General features: G+C 43.1%; 1 protein-coding gene across 3 annotated transcripts in view; it reads left to right on the top strand.

Annotated features, from left to right (window-relative positions):
• Positions 1-15333, top strand: part of PDZRN3 (PDZ domain containing ring finger 3) — a 240192-nt gene extending 224859 nt beyond the window's left edge. For all 3 annotated transcript variants that reach the window (XM_077128685.1, XM_077128686.1, XM_077128687.1), the window contains 5 exons: positions 7542-7640; positions 8755-8817; positions 10467-10568; positions 12064-12180; positions 12821-15333. In XM_077128685.1, the coding sequence (XP_076984800.1) occupies positions 7542-7640; positions 8755-8817; positions 10467-10568; positions 12064-12180; positions 12821-14392 (1953 nt within the window). In that variant the 3' untranslated portion in view covers positions 14393-15333. The remainder of the gene's footprint in view (positions 1-7541; positions 7641-8754; positions 8818-10466; positions 10569-12063; positions 12181-12820) is intronic.
• Positions 15334-18869: the final 3536 nt, after the last annotated feature.

An 18869-nucleotide genomic window follows, 5' to 3' on the forward strand; every position in this document is an offset into this window, starting at 1 on the left:
AAGCTGTCACTTATAGTAGGAGCTAGATTTATGAAGTAGTATAACTTTGCAGTCTTTGATATTTAGTCAACCTTAGCAATGAGTTATTTGGTTCTTTTGTTAGTTTCTAACACCCTTGAGAATGTGATAGAAAGCTACGGCTTTTCCCTGGCAAAATGCTCATGTGTATATGAATGTGCCTATAGTTTCAAGAGGTTCACTACACTGGTACAATATCTGTCAGAGTTTGGCCAGTCTGCCCTACAGTTTTTTGTTATATCTGAATATCACCAGAACAGTTTGCTTAATATTTCCCTTTAACTCAAAACTTATTTAAATGAAGGTAAACTTATTGTAAAGATAACTACTCATGTCACAAGCAGAAAATTAATGTCAGTTGCCATAAATAGAAGGTTCCTTTAAAATTAAATACAGTGGACTCAAAGCATGTTTGGTCCTCAGCGCTGGAAGCCTGGCCTTGTGTTCTCCACTGCCTCCCGTTCTCTTTCTCTTTTTCTGAGGAGACGATCTAATACGAAGGGTTAAGAGTAACCCAAACTGAGCCAGTCTCCCTCGAGGGAGTAACCTTCTCAGTGTGAACCACCTCAGCGGTAGGTGCTTGCCACAGTGTGGTACAACTCCCTAGAACTTTGTTCCTCAGAGCATGGTATGAGGACCTGCAGCATCCCGGCAAGTGTGAGAGAAAGACAGAAGTTTCACCCCCAGGTCTACAGAGTTAGAGTTAGAATCTGCGTTTTGGCAAGATCCCATTAAAGCTGGAGAAAACCCAGAGGTCCTGGACCTGGGTCAAGAAGCCCAAGCTTCCTCTTCCTCTTGTTCTCAGGGGTCACACCAGCAAGGTTTTGGTTGTGCATTTCATTCACTATACGTAGCAATGTTTCTCCAAGTGACTAACTCCATGCAGAGACAGTGTCTAACTAAGCCTACTGTGGACACCACCTTTGAAGCCGTGAGACTTTACATCCATGCCTATTTGAAATTCTGTTCATCAGCTTTCACTGAGCATCTGTCATGTATCCTGCCAGCTTTGGGAAGGCAAAATCAGGAAGTCACCACACCTTGCTGCCGTTAGGGAGCTCATGTTCCACAAGCGGCCCATAAGCCATTACCATGGTTCTCTGTTAGCTTTTCATCTCTTAGAAAACAAAATAGTCATTCTCAATCTCTGGTTCCTTTGAATGATTACCATGCCAATATTGTGAGTCCATGGCTGATGAACTGTTTTCACATTTGGTCTTCTGTCCATAGTAGCTTAGATGTAGCCAGGTTATCTCTGTTAACTAAGCACCATCTCATAAAGCGCACATGCTGATTTTGGATGAATGGTACCTCCTGCATTCTGAATGGTGTCAGCTGTTTCTCTGGCTTAAGAGAGGGGGTATGTAGTACAGAACAACATCTGTACCTCAGTGTCACTTTTGTTTGGAGCTTGGTCTTTGGAAGGTGGTCTGGTCAGTTTGACAAGATTGATAAACAAACCCCACTGCCAATAATGTGTGTTTCCTAAAGCTGCTCCAGTTTTCAGGGAGGCTGGCTGGTAACTATCATCTCTGCCTTCTCATGGAATGCCTTCGAATAGTCTGTCTTCTAGGTTGGATCCTATTTTGTTCCCCACTATCAGGTTAGATTTCAGGAGGAAGATTGTTTTGAATAAAGGGGCCCAATCTCAATATACCACTCATGATCTAAGTTGCCTTAGATGAAAGTCAGCTAGTTTCATGGATATTATACAGGGGAACAGTATACAGGAGTGAGTTGGGATATTAAGGAAAGAAAAGCACAGAGAAAAACAGATGTTCTGTCTCTTTAAAGTACACAAAATGATCATATTTAGTTAAGTGTCAAATCCCTGTTATTGTGAAACTGCTTAGAGTCAAAGGGATTTGACCCAAATATACCCAAGGGTTGAGCAGCCAAATAATTACCCATAAATTTTCAGGTACTGAACACCTGCTCTAAATCTTTCTGTAGGCAATTAAGAAGGAAAATAGGTGGCTGAAGAAGGCTTTTTCATTTTTCTTTTCTTTTAATTTCCCAGGTGATTCATCAGTAGCATCATGTCCAGGCGGCAAAGCTGCCATCACCTGCATTGTGTTCTGATGATGTAATTTTAAGAACAGAAAAGAAGGAAAAGCTAGTTACAGTGGGGGAACTAAAGTAAACTCAAAACCTGGTATCATAAGAAACCTACATATATTAGAACAAAATTGGGATCGTCCTAGAGGTAATGCAGTATGACCCAGCCAATACGTAAATTTTTCTTTAGCCTCTTGAGTTCTGAGGGACCTTCCCTGGTCAGCCAGCCCTGACTGGGTCAGCCTCCGCACGACTCCCCTAGCTCATTTCGATCTTTCCATGTTTTGTACTGCCACTCATGAACTGGGGTCTCCCCACATGCTGCTCTTTCAGCCTGGGTGACCCTTCCTAAGAGCTTTGTATAGCTTAGTCTGGTTCAGTCTTTTGCCCACATCTCCCCTCTTCAAAGAAACGTCCCTGACCTAAAACACCCCCACTCTCAGTGGTCCAATTTCCTACTCACTATCTCCCCTCCACTAGAACATAAGCTCTACAAGGGCTCAGCTCTGGTCACTACTGTATTCCCAGGGCCTGGAGTATGGTAGGCAGTCATAAACACCTTTTGAATGAAGAAATGAATGCCTGTTAGCCTATCTCAAATTTAAGGTCCTTGAGAGAAAATGCAGTATTTTTAGAGACATTTCTACAAGCACATATGTCATGCCCAGATACTGAAACTGTTCAGATAATTTAAGGAAATATATACAACATTCCTGGACCAACAGGGGAAAGAGGTAGGCTTCAGTGACCCATCTTCCTGGAGGTGGATCAGCCATTCCAATGAGTCTTTGAGATCCCCTTTGATTAAAGTGGCTGAGTTGAAACATAGTTTGCATCATTAAGGTGGAATGGCCCCCTTAATATTCTTAATTGGAATACCGTTTCAATTTCATCTGAAATGTCAGACTTAGCTGTTGGTTTTATCAAACAGTCCATCTAGACCAGGGAGCAACAGGACACCCATGGAGGGGTAGCTGTAATCCAGATAACGCTAATACATTATTCATTCAAGTTGGATTAATGGTCTTTGAAATCTTATCTCCATCATCACTGTATGCATTGATAACCTCTATGTTTTCAGTGATGGTCTCAATTCTCTAAGGCCCTGCCTCTAGCTCAGAGTCGAAAAGAAATGTTGAGAATGTACAAACCACCCAGTAAGTATGAGGAATTTTAATTTCTACTGGGCTTCCAAATACTGAACATCATTTAAAAACTGTGCAGTGACTGCGGAACAATTAGGAGAAGTTAGTTGGCCCAAACAATCTCACTGGGTAATGGCAGAGAGAAGCTGGTTTTTCATTTGGGTCTTTATTCTGCCTTGGAACCTCAAGTTCATTATTCATTCAATTTTACTGAGTACCTTCTATGTACAGTGTACAAGGCTAGATGCTGCTTTTAGTGCCCAATTCATTATCTGGCTACTACTGCCTTTCTATAATCTTGTTTATGAACAACCAAACAAAAACCCAAATCTCTACAGATTCAGAGACAATAACAGGTCTTACATTATTGTATCTTGGGAGTTTCTAAAACTTTCTGTGGTTCACCCTGCTTAACCTTTAGCATTCAGACTCTCCTCAGTGAGGCTGCACCAGTCCTTGGAAATTGACTGACCACAGCTAAGTCATGCCCTGTGCCTTCTAAATGAAGTTTTTCTGGCTTGACAAGGAAATATGATAGCCCACACCATCCTACCTAACATAAGCATCAAATACATACAGAGAGTAAAATCCATAATACTGTCTTATTATTACTTGAAATGTTCTTTACCAGCATTTGATCGTCCTTTTTAAAACCAGTCCATTTCCTAGATAAAAGCTGCTTCCATAAGAGTGCCCTTAAGCTAGAATTAACACTTCCATCCATAAGTCTGTTTTAAAGATCAGGTCCCTAAAGTTGTGTTTCACAGCCTCTTGGAATGGGGAGTGGAAGAGAGAGCTCTGACATAGTCAAGGGAAATGTTTCTGATTAGATTCTACTTTCCTTCTGCCCTTTCACATAGTATGCTTCCCGTGTTGGAGCCAGGGCCGCGCCACTCATTCATGTCAAGGAGGGCATTTGGCCTTTGGAACAGGAAAGCCAAATCCAGCTCAAATGAGGATGCGTCAGGCCCCGTGACAGCCTGTCCTAACAGGACCTGCAAAGGGAGTCAAAGGTTAAATGCAGTATTGGTCGCTCCCTCATTCTGTTGTAGTGAAAGACCATGCATTCTAAGAACATCAGTCACTGGGGACAAACCTAGCGAGAGTATTCTCTCTTCTCTCCTACACAAAAGTGGCATAATGTTTGACCATCGGTTAGTATTTATAAAGAATCTGCTACTGATTTGCTGAACACATCTGGGGCAAGAGCCACATATAGGAAGTGCTTAAGTAAGAAAAGCGTAAGATATTCAAGTATCAGGGTGATGTAGCTGAAAATATTTTAAAGCAGAAAGTGTTTTAGGATGTACTCAGTGCCAGCCTGACATTTTGATCCAAGAAATTCCCCCTCCCCGGTTATAAAAGTAATGCATATTTGTTGGAGGAAATTGGCAAGTTCAGAAGGGAAAAGTACACACACATAAATCATCCCACCAGTAGCAACACTAATGTCACCTTTCATAGCTTAAACGTCCTCCAAATCTATATCATTCAAAGTATTGACAAGAAAATAAGAAATGCTTTTCAAGTTAGATTTTATCAAAATCATATACTAAAACCTTTAGATGTCAGGCCACCTACCTCTTGTTACTAGGCTAAATAAATCTAAATCCTTTATATAACAGACCTTTGGCTTATCCCTTGGGTCTTTTTTTTTTTTTTTTTTTTTTTTTGCACTACTTAAATATCCTTAGTACATTAAACTGTTCTTTTCCAAGTCATGATTTCCAGACTTGTTTATTTTCCTGAGCTCTCAAATGGAGCACTCACCTCGAGATGTAGTACAGAATCCCAGGGACCAGCTGGATGCGTTGGTTTAATTTCCAGTACGTGGTTCTACCGTGCATGGCTATAGAGCTCACCCCATGCCTGCGTCACCACTAGAGTTCAAAAACACCTGAACTGACTTCCACCTTGTCCTCTGAGACAAATCTGCCACTCATGCCCTTGGTTATCATGACAACGTCCAACTGCTATAGAAGTTTCTAAGCTCTTACCTCAACTTATCTGTAAGTAACTCATCACAACCATGATGCTCAGTTTGAATTGCATGGATAGGAAGCCCAGTGGGCCTGGAGCATCTTGAGACATTCACCCTGGGGACCAGTCATTCAGAAAAAGCTGTAACTTGTATTCACTTTAACTCTGTCAAAAGTCATATAACCACATTTTGCTCTTTCTCATTTGTCTTTCTACGGCCTTTCCAATTCTCTCTCTCCCTGCTCTGTTTGCACGGGGACCTGTTCCAGGCTCCTGCAGTGACAGCATGCTGTGGCAGCATTTGGGCTGCAATTGTGCAGTTGGACGTCAACATCATAATGAAATTTCATTGTTTCAGGACAACCATGAGGAAGTGCCAAAATAGAAAACTCTTTCCTTTTACCCATACCGAAATGAAGTATAACCTAAGAGAGATGCTTTGGGAGTGTGTTTGAAACATAAGAGATATTTGACTAGCATATGAGTGATATGCAAATCAGATATTCTGAGGTATTTGGAAAGACTTTGTCCCTCGTGGTTAAATATGACCCTTAAACTCATGTTTCTTTTATTACTTTGCTTAGTATGTTTCTCATAAAATGAGGGGGAAAAACCCCATCCAGCTTAACTAAATTATCAAAAATCAATGGGCCTCATTTAATCAGAATTTGCCATATTGCTAAAGCTATAATTAGGAAGTCATTGAATTAATTAACATAGCAATATTCCGAAAATAAAATGAAGACATCTTATGGAGGGAGCATGTAAGATAAACCTACTGTGCCATCAACAATTTCTTGTGACTTCAGGCAAACAGCCGTAGCTGCCATAATCACTGTAGATCTTCCCCAGGCCAGGCACTATGCTGCATCTACAGGCATCATCACAGTGAGCCCACACCCTGCCCAAGGAGGCCAGTGAGGAAACAGAATCCAGGCTCTAGCAACAACCCCTGATCATGCTGCTAGAAAGGAGAGTTGGGATCAGAGCCCAAGTTCACCTCTTTTCGCAGCCCTGCTTTTCACCACCACATTATGTTCCACACGTTGGCCACACAGACCACTGAAAATGTAAATCAAATCATGGCATTTCTCAATTAAAACCTTTCAGTGACCTGCCCTAATGTGGAAATGAAATCCAAACTCTTCACACAGGCCCATGGAACCTCTCCACCACCACCACACATACCATCTCCTTTGCACATAGTTCTTAGGCCAGGGTGGCTCCTTCTTGACTTTTATATAGATCAGCCCATTCCCTAGGGCCTTTGCACCTGCTGTTCTCCTGCCTGGAATGTGCCCCCTGGTGTGGGGTACCCTACATTTCACCAAAAAGAGCCCAAGAAATATCTGCCACATAACCACGCTGAGCTTCATCATAAAGACAGCTGCATCCTCTCTGCTGTCCAAGGAAAACCTCAAGAGACGCAACCTGGAAATGGCCCCAGATACAGTGGCATGGCAATCCACTCTAAAAATGCCCCCATCCTTCTGATTGATGAGTAGATAACCCTGTACAAATCTGACCCGGTGATCCACCAATATCAGGTGGGCCCTTTGAGTAGGCCTGCATCTTACTGCTGCAAAAACTTGCATATGTACCTGGTAGCCAGGGTGGAGAGGGCAACTTGGCCTGTTAATACTTTTAGAAAACCCCAGAACTTCCTCCAAAGGCCTCAACAATTTTCAAAGTTCTAACCTCATTCTTAAGTGCACACTAACTGGCAAATACAAGAATGGTCCCTATACTTTTATGTCTTGCATTTGGGCTCACTTTTCTTTTATCTTGTTTAATTTGTAGTAATAGAAGCTGAAATTAATTTCTTGACTATAGATATCACAGCTGTTGTGGAAAGCATTAATTACACACTATCATGTTACCCCCTATCTTGGATCAGTTTAGGTGTAATATGTTTGCACGTTCTACCACTATGAATTTGAAGGGAATGCAACATGAAATAACCAAACACATTGGAAACATCTGTATTTCAGTATCAGGATGGTTTGGGGTGTGAAAATATTTTTGTTTGTTGGAGACCCTGAAAGAATGCATTTTAAAAAGCCCTACTCCAGAAGTCTTGACACTGAATGAAATATGGGTAATTTTTCTTTTGGGGATCAATAAAATAACTATTTTCAAAATGACTTTATATTGACTGAAAGGTCAGAAATGCCCTGGGCATTGATCCCCTGTCCATAATCACTTTTTGTGCCGTAAGTTAACCAGCTTTACACAGTTGAATGCAAAGAAATCCAGTTTATCATTTAAATAAAATATTTTTTTAAGACTTTGACATCCTCTCAGCGCTCACTGCCTGCCGGCTGCCCTTTCTTTGTCTAGGAAGTGGATCTCTACAGAACAAACAGCCAGGACAAGCTGGGACTCACAGTGTGCTACCGAACGGACGATGAAGATGACATTGGCATTTATATAAGTGAGGTAGGAATGCTGATTTTTTTTATAACTACCATATCAAAACTGAAAGGATATATATTTTTTTCCCCTTTAATATGTTAACCGACCTTAGCTCAGGCTCATCTGGAAGGCTTTGGAAAGACACAGACAAATTACTTTTCTCTCTTCATCACACTCCATGGAGTTACATCTTACATGAAGGTTAAGCACTAAAGTCAGCACATCAGGCAGAATTACCCTTGAGAAGCCTGCAAATAGGCCATAAAAATGGAGACGTCCACATGGTTTTGTGTGTTCATCCCTGAGGGTATAGCAGATTTAACATTTTCCTTCTCCTGTTCATTGAGTGGAATGGTGGATAGAATCACTTATACTTTTTAAAGTAATACTTTTTTTTTTCGGTTGGGTATGTATAGTTGAATTCACACAAGTTAAATGCAACTTCAGGCTTTAAAAGGGGAAATTCTTTTGATCGTCCTAGAGAAGGCATACTAATTTCAATATGGATACTTTACTATGCATGCCCATCCCTACAAGCAGAGAAACACAGTTTTGCCAAGAAAAGAATCCATTGTCTCTTAGGGGTCAATCAAGACAGTACATCCAAAGGGATAATTATATGTCCACCATGCTTAAGTTGTGCCATGGTTACTGTATTTCAGGATGCCCCACTCATGTGCAGTCCCATTTGACTCAATTATATTTTATTTTTAAAGTCATTTCCCAAGACTTCCTATAAGCATTTTGCATAAAATAATCAAGGTATGGCTGATAGTCAACATAACGAAGGGTACCCTTTTACCTGTTCTACAGCACTGATTTGCTTTTAATTACTACAGGTGCAACAAAAATCAGCTGTGCTTTTACAACCCCCACAGGCTAGCAGGGCCTGTCCACCCTGCTGCCTCACAGGATGGCCCTGCGGGAAACTAAATGCTAGCCTGGAAAGAGCTTGGAAACAGATCAATCCATGTTTGTCTTTCCTTGCATAACACTAAGACTTGTTTATTTTGTGCAAAGTGAAAGGACAGTGATGCACATGACTATTTGTTAGAGACATCTTGGAAAACTACTGACCTGCTGCTTTTATTTTCATGCATGTCTTGGTTAGTGCTCAGATGTCCCCTTTGTGTTCTAGATTGACCCTAACAGCATTGCAGCCAAGGATGGGCGCATCCGAGAAGGAGACCGCATCATCCAGGTAGGCACTGCTTCTGACCAGCGGCCAAGAAACATGCCTGTTGCTAAAGCACACACTGGCTCAAATGACAGCTACAGGGTCGAAAATGCCGAAGAGTTTAAAGAAAAGGGATCACAAACTCAGATGGGCATTGATGAAAGATCTGGATTATGAGAAGCAACAGGAGATGGTGAGGACTAAGGCAAACTGGAGAGTAGATGCCACATCTAAAGAGGGCAGCTGCCTCAGTCAGTTAAACCAGGTCATCTAATCTTCTTGAATTTTGCTTGGATAAAGACAACACATCACTGGGCCAAATCAGGCCAATAGTTTGCAACTTCTGAGCCAGAAAAATTCTCATTTTAGATTTCTCTGAAAGATTAGTTTGGGACCCACTGTTTCAAGTTTGATCTTGCTCCTAAGATGGGAACATCTTTGTTGATGTAGCAAAATTGATTGAGCAATCTTCTAAATTTAATGACTTGACATTATCATCTGAAGTCCTGTTGTTCCTTCTAGTCAAACAAAACGAGATCATGTCTTTCAACAGTCTTTTTAATGTCATAGAATTTCAGATTCTCTTTGGTTCATTGAGTCCCTCAAGGCTAAGCTTTCTGCCTCTTCTCACTAGTTTTACTCATTTCTAGTCCACTATGTTTATTGTTATCATTGCGTACATCACCCTGAATAAAGTTGACTTCCTTCTCTCACCGCCTCTTCCTCATTTCCACAGCCCTCAGATAGAACCACAACTTCTCAGGGGTTCTTTCCCAGGTGGAATGACCCAAACCATCATTCCAGAAGGCTCTGAACCTTCAGCAGTCCTGCCTGTTTGGGGTTGCTGTAGTTTCCCATTAACCTTTATTACTGGCTATGAAAGTATTAAGCGGTGCCCCAGAGAATCCTCTGGGTCCCAGAAATCAACCTCCTTGCCTTCCTCATGTAGCAGCAACCCTGTTTCCCCTTGGATATCTGCATTGATCACTCTAAGTGACATGAGGAGCCAAAATAGCCAGGTGGGAAGCACGGCTTCCAATTCATTGGGACCACTGATGCCTCCCCTGGAGGAAGCCCTTCCCCTGGCACTAAGACCTCTGGACTGGCAGAGTTCAGAGCTGCCAGGAAGGGATTCAAAATTCCTACAAGAGTGTTATCAGGTGTAATTATGAGAGCCTCACTATCCCACTTTGATCCTCTGTGCTGCCTGAAAATGTTTGAGTGCCAAACTGGAGAAACAAAGCACCATGTATAATTTGATTCCCTTGTCTGCTTTCAACTTCCACAGTATTCACCTCAGAACCCTTGCTTCTTTTCTCCCATATTTTCTAAAAACACATGTAATGCTGCTTCAGTATATTCCACCCCTGCTCAGCATTTTGTCTGACTGAATTGCCTGGCTGTTCCCTTTCCAAACCACCACAGCTTCTCTGGAGTCTCTGTTCACACGGCCTCCATGTTAAAGTCGCCTCGTAAACCAAATCCAGGCTCTCTCATGAGCCAGTGAAGCAGCACTAGTGGGAAAGAGGTCCTTCTGCCCCAAAATCATTCTTTTCAACCCAACCGTATATTTTATATTCCAACTGTGTGTGAGTGACAAAAATGCAGAGTGACTTGTACAGTCTAATTATGCTGTTGTCTACCTCACCTTTTTTTTTGTTTTGTCTTTAAAGATTAATGGGATAGAGGTACAAAACCGCGAGGAGGCCCTGGCTCTCCTAACAAGTGAAGAAAACAAGAACTTTTCCTTTCTGATTGCAAGGCCTGAACTCCAGGTGAGTTAGATTCATGCATTTCCAAAATCAAAACCCCTAGTGCCCAGTCCTACAGCACACTTTGGTGGCCACAAACCTGAGCTTGAATGCATCCTGGACCCTGGAAAGGTCATCTAACTTGCTGAGATTTGGAGTACATTTTATGATCAAACTCTTTAGGATGGCTCACACGTCCTCCCTGGCCTTTATACAGCAGGTCTGCAGGTTCAGTGCTACAGGGAAAGTAAGAAAGGAACAGGGAAGGAAATGCAATGGAATGCAAAAGATAGCCAGGCTCTGACAAACTCTCAAGTTCCATCTTGGGTCAGTAAGGGTCTTCTTTCCAATAGCAGCGTGTGGGATAATAGATATTGCTCTTTCAAAAATAAAACATCGATTGCTTACATGTAATGATAATTACCATGTACCAAGTGTCAGGCTCTGTGGAGCTTGCTTTATATTCATGTGAACCTCACCAGGAGACTAAAGTTCCCAGAGATTCACAAATTGCCCAGAGAGATGAGGCTGATGGATGATAAAGCAGGCCCTCAGGCCCAAGTCGTCTAATTCAGAAAACCAGTGCGTTGTACTAACTCCTCCGATGGGGGGGGGGGGGGGGGGTTGGTAATCATGAACTTGTGTGTTGGTCTTCTTGATCTTCTTAGAACACAGCTCCAACAGAGCATCTGGAGTAAATCTCTGTGAGCATGAAAAATAGTCTACACCCAACAGCACAGAGAGTGTCTGATTCACTGCAGATGCTAGCATCATGACCAAGAAGGGGACTTCAACAATGATCTAGTTCAGGGGTCGGCAAACTTTTTCTTAAAGGCCAGATAATTATTTTGCACTTCGTGGGGCATGAAGTTCTCTGTCACAACTGCTAAACTCTGCCGTTAAGAGTGCAGAAGCAGCCAGGGGCTATATATAGGTGAATGGGCATAACTGTACTTCAAGAAAATATTGGGTTTTTTGCTTTAAACAAAAACAGGCAGCAGGCTGATTTGGCCCTAAGCTATAGCTTACTGACCCCAAAACAAGTTTGCTCTTTGTCATTAAACATAAGTCATATGCTTCAACCAAGACACAAACAGCTAGTTAGTAGATCTAGGATTTTCGGTCAGAAAGAGCTCTTTCCATTCTAACAGTGTTTCCCTTTGGGCTTACTAAACTTGTATGTAAGCTGGCAAGCAGGAGGCATGACTCCATCTAGCCATCCTCCAAAACAGGAAGCCCACTTCACTCAAAGTAGTTCAGTGGATAAAAGAGCTTCACTCTGCAGAAAACATGATAGACCCTGGAGACTTACCCAGACTTGGTTTTGGGGGGTCAGAGTGCTCAGTAATGTGAGTACCGGCCAGTTTTTTGAGGTATAGCAAAACGACGGGTCAGATGGCATTTTGATGACTCCTGTCAAAAGCCCTAGAAATATATTCCCGAGATAAGAGCCTTTCTTTAAAAAGAAAGCAAAAGGCAGCTTTTCCGAGGCATACACTGACTGCTGCTTGTCCCCCAGCTGGATGAAGGCTGGATGGACGATGACAGAAATGACTTCCTGGACGACTTGCACATGGACATGCTAGAGGAGCAGCACCACCAGGCCATGCAGTTCACGGCGAGCATGCTGCAGCAGGTAACACCCCTGGCCACCCCTGCCCCTCCAAACCGTAGGGAACTCTGGTGGTCTCCATCTCCCTTCGTGAGGCTCAAGGCATCAGAAACCCACCCACCTGGAATAAAACCACCAAAGTGCTTCTCTATTTGAGCATGAATAAAATTCAAGCTGCTACCTCCTCATCTAAAGAGTGCTGCTCTGGCCTTGAAAGCCGAGCATTCAGGCCCAGGTAAAGCTGTGCCAGCATTAACCGAGCTCGGTAAAAATAAAGCACTTCCCTGCATTTAACCTGAGATGCATAAAGCCCTCTCTCTTCCTATTATGCACTGCTATCATCAGAGCCACAATAGTCCATTTATTGAGTGCCTTAGGTGCCATGTAAGGCCCCTTGACTCATTAAGCTAAGGTAACTCTTGCCATCCTCCTTTTACAGATGAGAAAACTCAGGAGGAAAGTAAGGTTGTCTAGGATACATTTTCCAAGTAGCTAGGGGGACATCTGGCCAACTCCTGGTCCCTCGCCCCAATATGGCAGGCTGCTTCTCGGCCTGAGGGAGGTAGAGCTGGCTCCGTGCAGAAACCCTTGACCTCCTCTATGGAACTGCTCCTCAGGCTGCCCTCACCTTGACCCTCTGCCGTTGTGGTTTTCCCTTCCGCAGAAGAAGCATGAGGAAGACGGCGGCACCACAGACACGGCCACCATCCTGTCCAACCAGCACGAGAAGGACAGCGGGGTGGGCCGCACTGACGAGAGCACCCGCAACGACGAGAGCTCTGAGCAGGAGAACAACGGCGACGAGCCCGCCGCGTCCTCCAACCCGCTGGCGGGGCAGAGGAAGCTGACATGCAGCCAGGACACCCTGGGCAGCGGCGACCTGCCCTTCAGCAACGAGTCCTTCATCTCGGCTGACTGCGCGGACGCCGACTACCTGGGCATCCCCATGGACGAGTGCGAGCGCTTCCGCGAGCTCCTGGAGCTCAAGTGCCAGGTGAAGAGTGCCAGCCCCTACGGCCTGTACTACCCCAGCAGCTCCCTGGACGCCAGCAAGAGCGACCCTGACAGCGTGGACAAGGAGCTGGAGCTGCTCAACGAGGAGCTGCGCAACATCGAGCTGGAGTGCCTGAGCATCGTGCGGGCCCACAAGATGCAGCAGCTCAAGGAGCAGTGCCGGGAGTCCTGGATGCTGCACCACAGCGGCTTCAGGAACTACAACACCAGCATCGACGTCCGCAGGCACGAGCTCTCGGACATCACCGAGCTGCCCGAGAAATCCGACAAAGATAGCTCGAGCGCCTACAACACGGGGGAGAGCTGCCGGAGCACGCCCCTCACCCTAGAGCTCTCTCCCGACAACTCCCTGAGGAGGGTGGCAGAGGGCATCGGCTCTCAGGGCAGCGACGGGGCCGTGGGCTGCGCGGACACTTACGGGGCGTCCCCGAGGCATCTGCTCTCCATCACGGAAGACCCTGAAGTCGGCACCCCCACCTACAGCCCTTCTCCCAAAGAGCTTGAGCTCGGCCCCTCCCTGGAGAGCAGCAAGGAGCGGAAGCCCAGCGACGGGAGCGGGAGCCCCACCCCCAGCCAGAAGCTGGGCAGCGCCTACCTCGCCCCCTACCCCCACTCCCCCTACAAGCATGCCCACATCCCGGCCCACGCCCAGCATTACCAGAGCTACATGCAGCTGATCCAGCAGAAGTCGGCCGTGGAGTACGCGCAGAGCCAGATGAGCCTGGTGAGCATGTGCAAGGACCTGAACTCGGCCCACCAGGCGGAGCCCAGGATGGAGTGGAAAGTGAAGATCCGCAGCGACGGGACGCGCTACATCACCAAGAGGCCGGTGAGGGACCGGCTGCTGCGGGAGCGCGCCCTCAAGATCCGGGAGGAGCGCAGCGGCATGACCACGGACGACGACGCCATCAGCGAGATGAAGATGGGGCGGTACTGGAGCAGAGAGGAGCGCAAGCAGCACCTGGTGCGGGCCAAGGAGCAGAGGCGGAGGCGCGAGTTCATGATGCAGAGCAGGCTGGATTGCCTGAAGGAGCAGCAGCAGGGGGCCGACGAGCGGCGGGAGGTGAACATCATCGAACTTAGCCACAAAAAGATGATGAAGAAGAGGAATAAAAAGATTTTTGATAATTGGATGACCATCCAAGAACTGCTCACCCACGGCACAAAATCGCCGGACGGCACTAGGGTATACAATTCCTTCTTATCAGTGACAACCGTGTGACTTTCACTTCTGCAGCATGTACATAAAGAAGAACGCTACCGTTGGGGTAGAAATCCCTGCCTCGTTCAATGCGGCAAGTTTTTGTATATAAGACAAATGCAGTCCTCCTGTTTATAGTCAGGTTTGCAAACTCTGCAACTGTGGGTGTGATAGCTCTATTTTAACTGGAGAAAAACCACCCTTACTGTCTTGGAAGGCAATATTAACAAATAGTTTTGTTTTTCATTTCAAATAGCAATTGTACTTTTTTACTGTTATCTTTTACATAAAGTGTTTAAATTTCAAAAAAAAATCTTTTATCAAGCATACTTTCACAGAATTTGTTTAAACTATATTCATATCAAAAAATTAAACATGCTTTTTTTTCCTGCCTAAAACACAAATACGACTGCCGATATGTATTTTTTAATGGAATCCTATTTTATACTGTTACTTTACTGAATGCGTTCCAGACGCATGACTGTTGATACATTATTTAGGTCAAGGTTTTAAATCAAAACCACCACGCTCTGGTTAATGATTTCAATACGCATAACCAGACCAGCAGTGTTTAGAACTGGGATATACATTTAAGCATTTTCCGGTTAAGGTTCCCAAGAGAGTGTAAAGGTTTTTTTAACAGAAAGCAAAATATCGTACAGCTTTACAGAAGGTTAAAGCATGTTTGCAAAATATTGCAGCCCAGTCCGTTGGAAGAATTTGCATGTACAGGAAAGTTATCGATGGAGACGGTGTGTGGAATTTTAAGTGCTCATTGTAGTAAACTTTTGCTTTGTAGATTTGAAGGTACAGACTTTTAACAAGCAAGTTCACAGAATCATAACTAGTTAAGGACGTTAAGTAAAATGAAGTCAAAATAAATTATTTTCTATTTGATATGTTTTGAAGTGATCCTCATTTTGCAGTGGTGCCTATAAAAAATAAAAACCTTTTGCAATGTTTTATTTTTTCCTTGGTTGTATTACCTCCTGCCTTGGAAGGATTTGAGTCATTCAAACCATCTGATGTCTTCATTCTGCCTGGAACCCAATGTCAGATATAAAACCAAGGACTATTGGGAGAAGAAGGAAACCAAGTCGGTCACTGCATTAGCTGCATTGTCCAGTGCCTGTCTTCCACAAAGCCTCATCCTGGCCCACACCTTATAAACCAGATAGCTATGAGCAAGTTTATCAATAGCGGTCATGTTTACAATGCAATCTCCTTGGTTTATTGCAAACCTTACTGTCTCCCGGTAATACCTAATAATTGTGAGTGAGGAGTAATACCTAATAATTTCAATTTCTAAGATGCATCTGTGAACCGGTGATATTTTCAAAGAATAACATAGCATGTGGGCTTCAGACAGATATCTTTCAGACTTGCAGACACCCACAGGACCCTAAAAATGAATTTGCTACAAATTATCCCTTGATGATAGTGTTTAAACCAATTTCTGTTAAATAACTCCTGAAAAAGCACAAACAAAAAATAAGATCAGTAAGGCTCTCATTTTCATCTACCATGATGCCAGACATCTGGTTTATCACTGACCTGCCTGAGATTTTGATTGACATGACCAGGTGTTTCGGTATCTCAGCTCGATTCCTCCCACAGACCCTGTTCCAACCGAAAACCTCCTCTCAGGCCAGAGCCTTGAAACTAATTAGTCGTCACTCTTGGAATAGGATGAAACACTTATTCCTCACTATTAAGATGTCTGTTCATTACCTCTTCAAGAACTAGAAATTGTCAAGATAATTATGTCTGCTACATTAGCCCAATCCACCCTCCAAAGTGAAGGTTTTGCAAAAGGTAGACTGTTAGGGCCATGGTTTTCCAAAACTATGCAAGTTCCACTTCCAGCAGAATCAGATCCCCAGCTCTCAGGAGAAACTCCACATCCATCCACCCTGACCTCATACCCTGCTCTCCTAAGTAATATTTCACAGACAACCAACGCTGACCAGATGAATTATAAAGTGCTGCAAGGCTTACATAAGCATATGAGTTTCTGTGGGGGTAAAAGCATTCCTCCCCTTGTGCCAGAGGAGCATATGTGACTTTAGGAACAAAGAACCCCAGCCTAAGCAGTCAAGTGACATCAGAGTCAACTAGGAGGTTTTCTGTGCAGGACCCACCATGTGTCCCCTAGTGGACTCCGGCCTTTGCCACTTACAAAAGAAAAGAGGGAAAACAAAAATACGCATTCCCGTCTAATTCCAGCACCATCCATTGCAACTTAGTAAAATCACCTCATGGTTTAGACATATTGGGTCTTGACTTACAACGTAATATATGAGGTTTCCCAAATCTAGTTGACTAAATCAACTCCTAAAGGGAACTGAAAGTGACCCTAGGAATCACTTTCTCAGTGAGCAGGTGACTCAAGGAGGCAAGGAAATGCAGCTCATTGAAAACCAAACTGGGCTTGGAATTGGGAACCCAACACCTGGTCCCACTGCTCCTTCACCATATACTCAGGAGAGAGACCCCTCAAGTGCACAGTTAACTTAGGTGCATTCAACTGCACCCTCAAATCCAAAGTAAAAACATTTCACCAGTTGATGCCTTCAACTAAGCATAAGCCAGGGACATGAATCCTCCATTTCTTCAATGAATCTGAGCTCCCAAGTGTCTCATGATACAAGAATTTCTGATCCAGTGGTTTGGTTAAAGGATTTTCCTGGGTAAGGGTGACAAGAGAATTCACAGTATATCTACTGATGGCCATGAATCCCACCCAGCTCCCCTAGGAACAGAAAGTCCACTGTAACCAATGGGCCCATCTACCACCCTTGACTTGTAAATTTTATTTCCTGGGCCCATTTAAGAATCTGATGGAAGTTATAGATTCTCTCCACTGAAAAATGTATGTAGAATAACACAAATACATTGCAGGGCTTTTCACATCCTCAAAGACTATTTGTGGATTCCCTCTAAAAAGTACCTGAACCCATTTTAGACCAACTGAAATTGATAACTGTAGATTTATTATTCAAAATTTTTTTCTCATTTGCTTCTTACAGCTATACTTGATTTGAATGTCCATTTTAAATACCAATAAATATATTTCTTCCTATTAGAACCATATTCTTTAAGGCATAGAAATTCAACAGATCAATGCCAGGTATACTGTTCTAGGCATTGGGCTAAATAGTTGTTTTTCTCACAGTTAAATACATTTAGGAGCTATGAATGCAGGTTCCTGATTCTCCAAAGCAGCCAGTCCACCAGCCCCACACTACGGCAGCTGGATGACTGAAGTTTAAAATGTTCCTAAAATGCAAAGGGAAGGAGGTGAGAATTTCTTGATCATCTAGAAGTATCTGTCCAATGCAGTGGCCACTTGCCATGTGTAACTATTAAACACTTAAAATATGCTTAGTCCAAACTGAAATATGTTATGGATGTTAAAGACACTGGCTTTCAAAGATTTTTTTTTTAATATGAAATATCTCAAATTTTATGCATGTTGAGATGATAATACTTCACATATGTTGGATTAAAGAAAATACATAATTATAATTAATTTTACCTTCCATTTTCATTTTTAATGTGGATACTAGAAAACTTTATATTTGTAGCTCACATTATATTTCTACTGGTCAGTACCGATATAGAGAGTATCAGGTATTTATGTGCTAAACACTTGACTTCATCATCTCAAATCCTTGAAATGGTTCTACAACGCAGATGGTATCATCAACATTTTAGACTCAGATTAAGAACCTTGCCCAGGTGAGTGCAGAGATGCAATTTGAATCCACATATGCCTGATGCCAAACCCTTTAATTCTCACCACGACACCACGACGCCCCCACCTGTTTCTCAAGAAGTAATTCAAACTCTGTTCACCTTATGTTAATATTTGTAACATGTTCATAATTACAGCAAATAAAAAAGGGTGCTTCAGTGTGAAAGGCACGTCACTAAGTTTCCTTTGAGTTCTAAATTAAAGAATATTCTAATTCTCCTGACAAGGACACATGACAATACATTAAAAAAAAAATAGGCATTTGGACAGAAAGTAAATTTGTCATCTTTTAAGTGAAAACTAGAGAATCCCAAATACCAAGAATCCCAAACGTGATGATGTAGGACTACTCCTAAGCTAGGGAACACTAGTTGGAGAACTACTTAGGATTATAAATTGAGGGATGCAAATTAACCAAATAATTACCTACTTGCAGCATTCAGAAGTAGGTTACAGGTTACTTGTTAGCAAAATTGCCCAAAATCAAGCAAATAATGTTCTGCCATAAAAGGCTACAAGTCCCTCTTTTATTCTGTTTCCCAGTTGTTTTTAGCATTTTAGAATTTCTGCATAACTACTTAAAAAGAAACCACTAAAAGCAAGACAAGATGAAAGAATTCTCATGGCAAATGCTGTAGTCTTTAATTTTGATTAACGTGAGTTCCCTAAAGCAGTTAAAAACAAAGCGTAGTTCTTTGGGTTTCATTCAGATGGTTTTTCCTACTTAAATGATCCATTTTT

Source organism: Tamandua tetradactyla, chromosome 15 (assembly GCF_023851605.1).
Source record: "Tamandua tetradactyla isolate mTamTet1 chromosome 15, mTamTet1.pri, whole genome shotgun sequence".
NCBI lineage: Eukaryota > Metazoa > Chordata > Mammalia > Pilosa > Myrmecophagidae > Tamandua > Tamandua tetradactyla.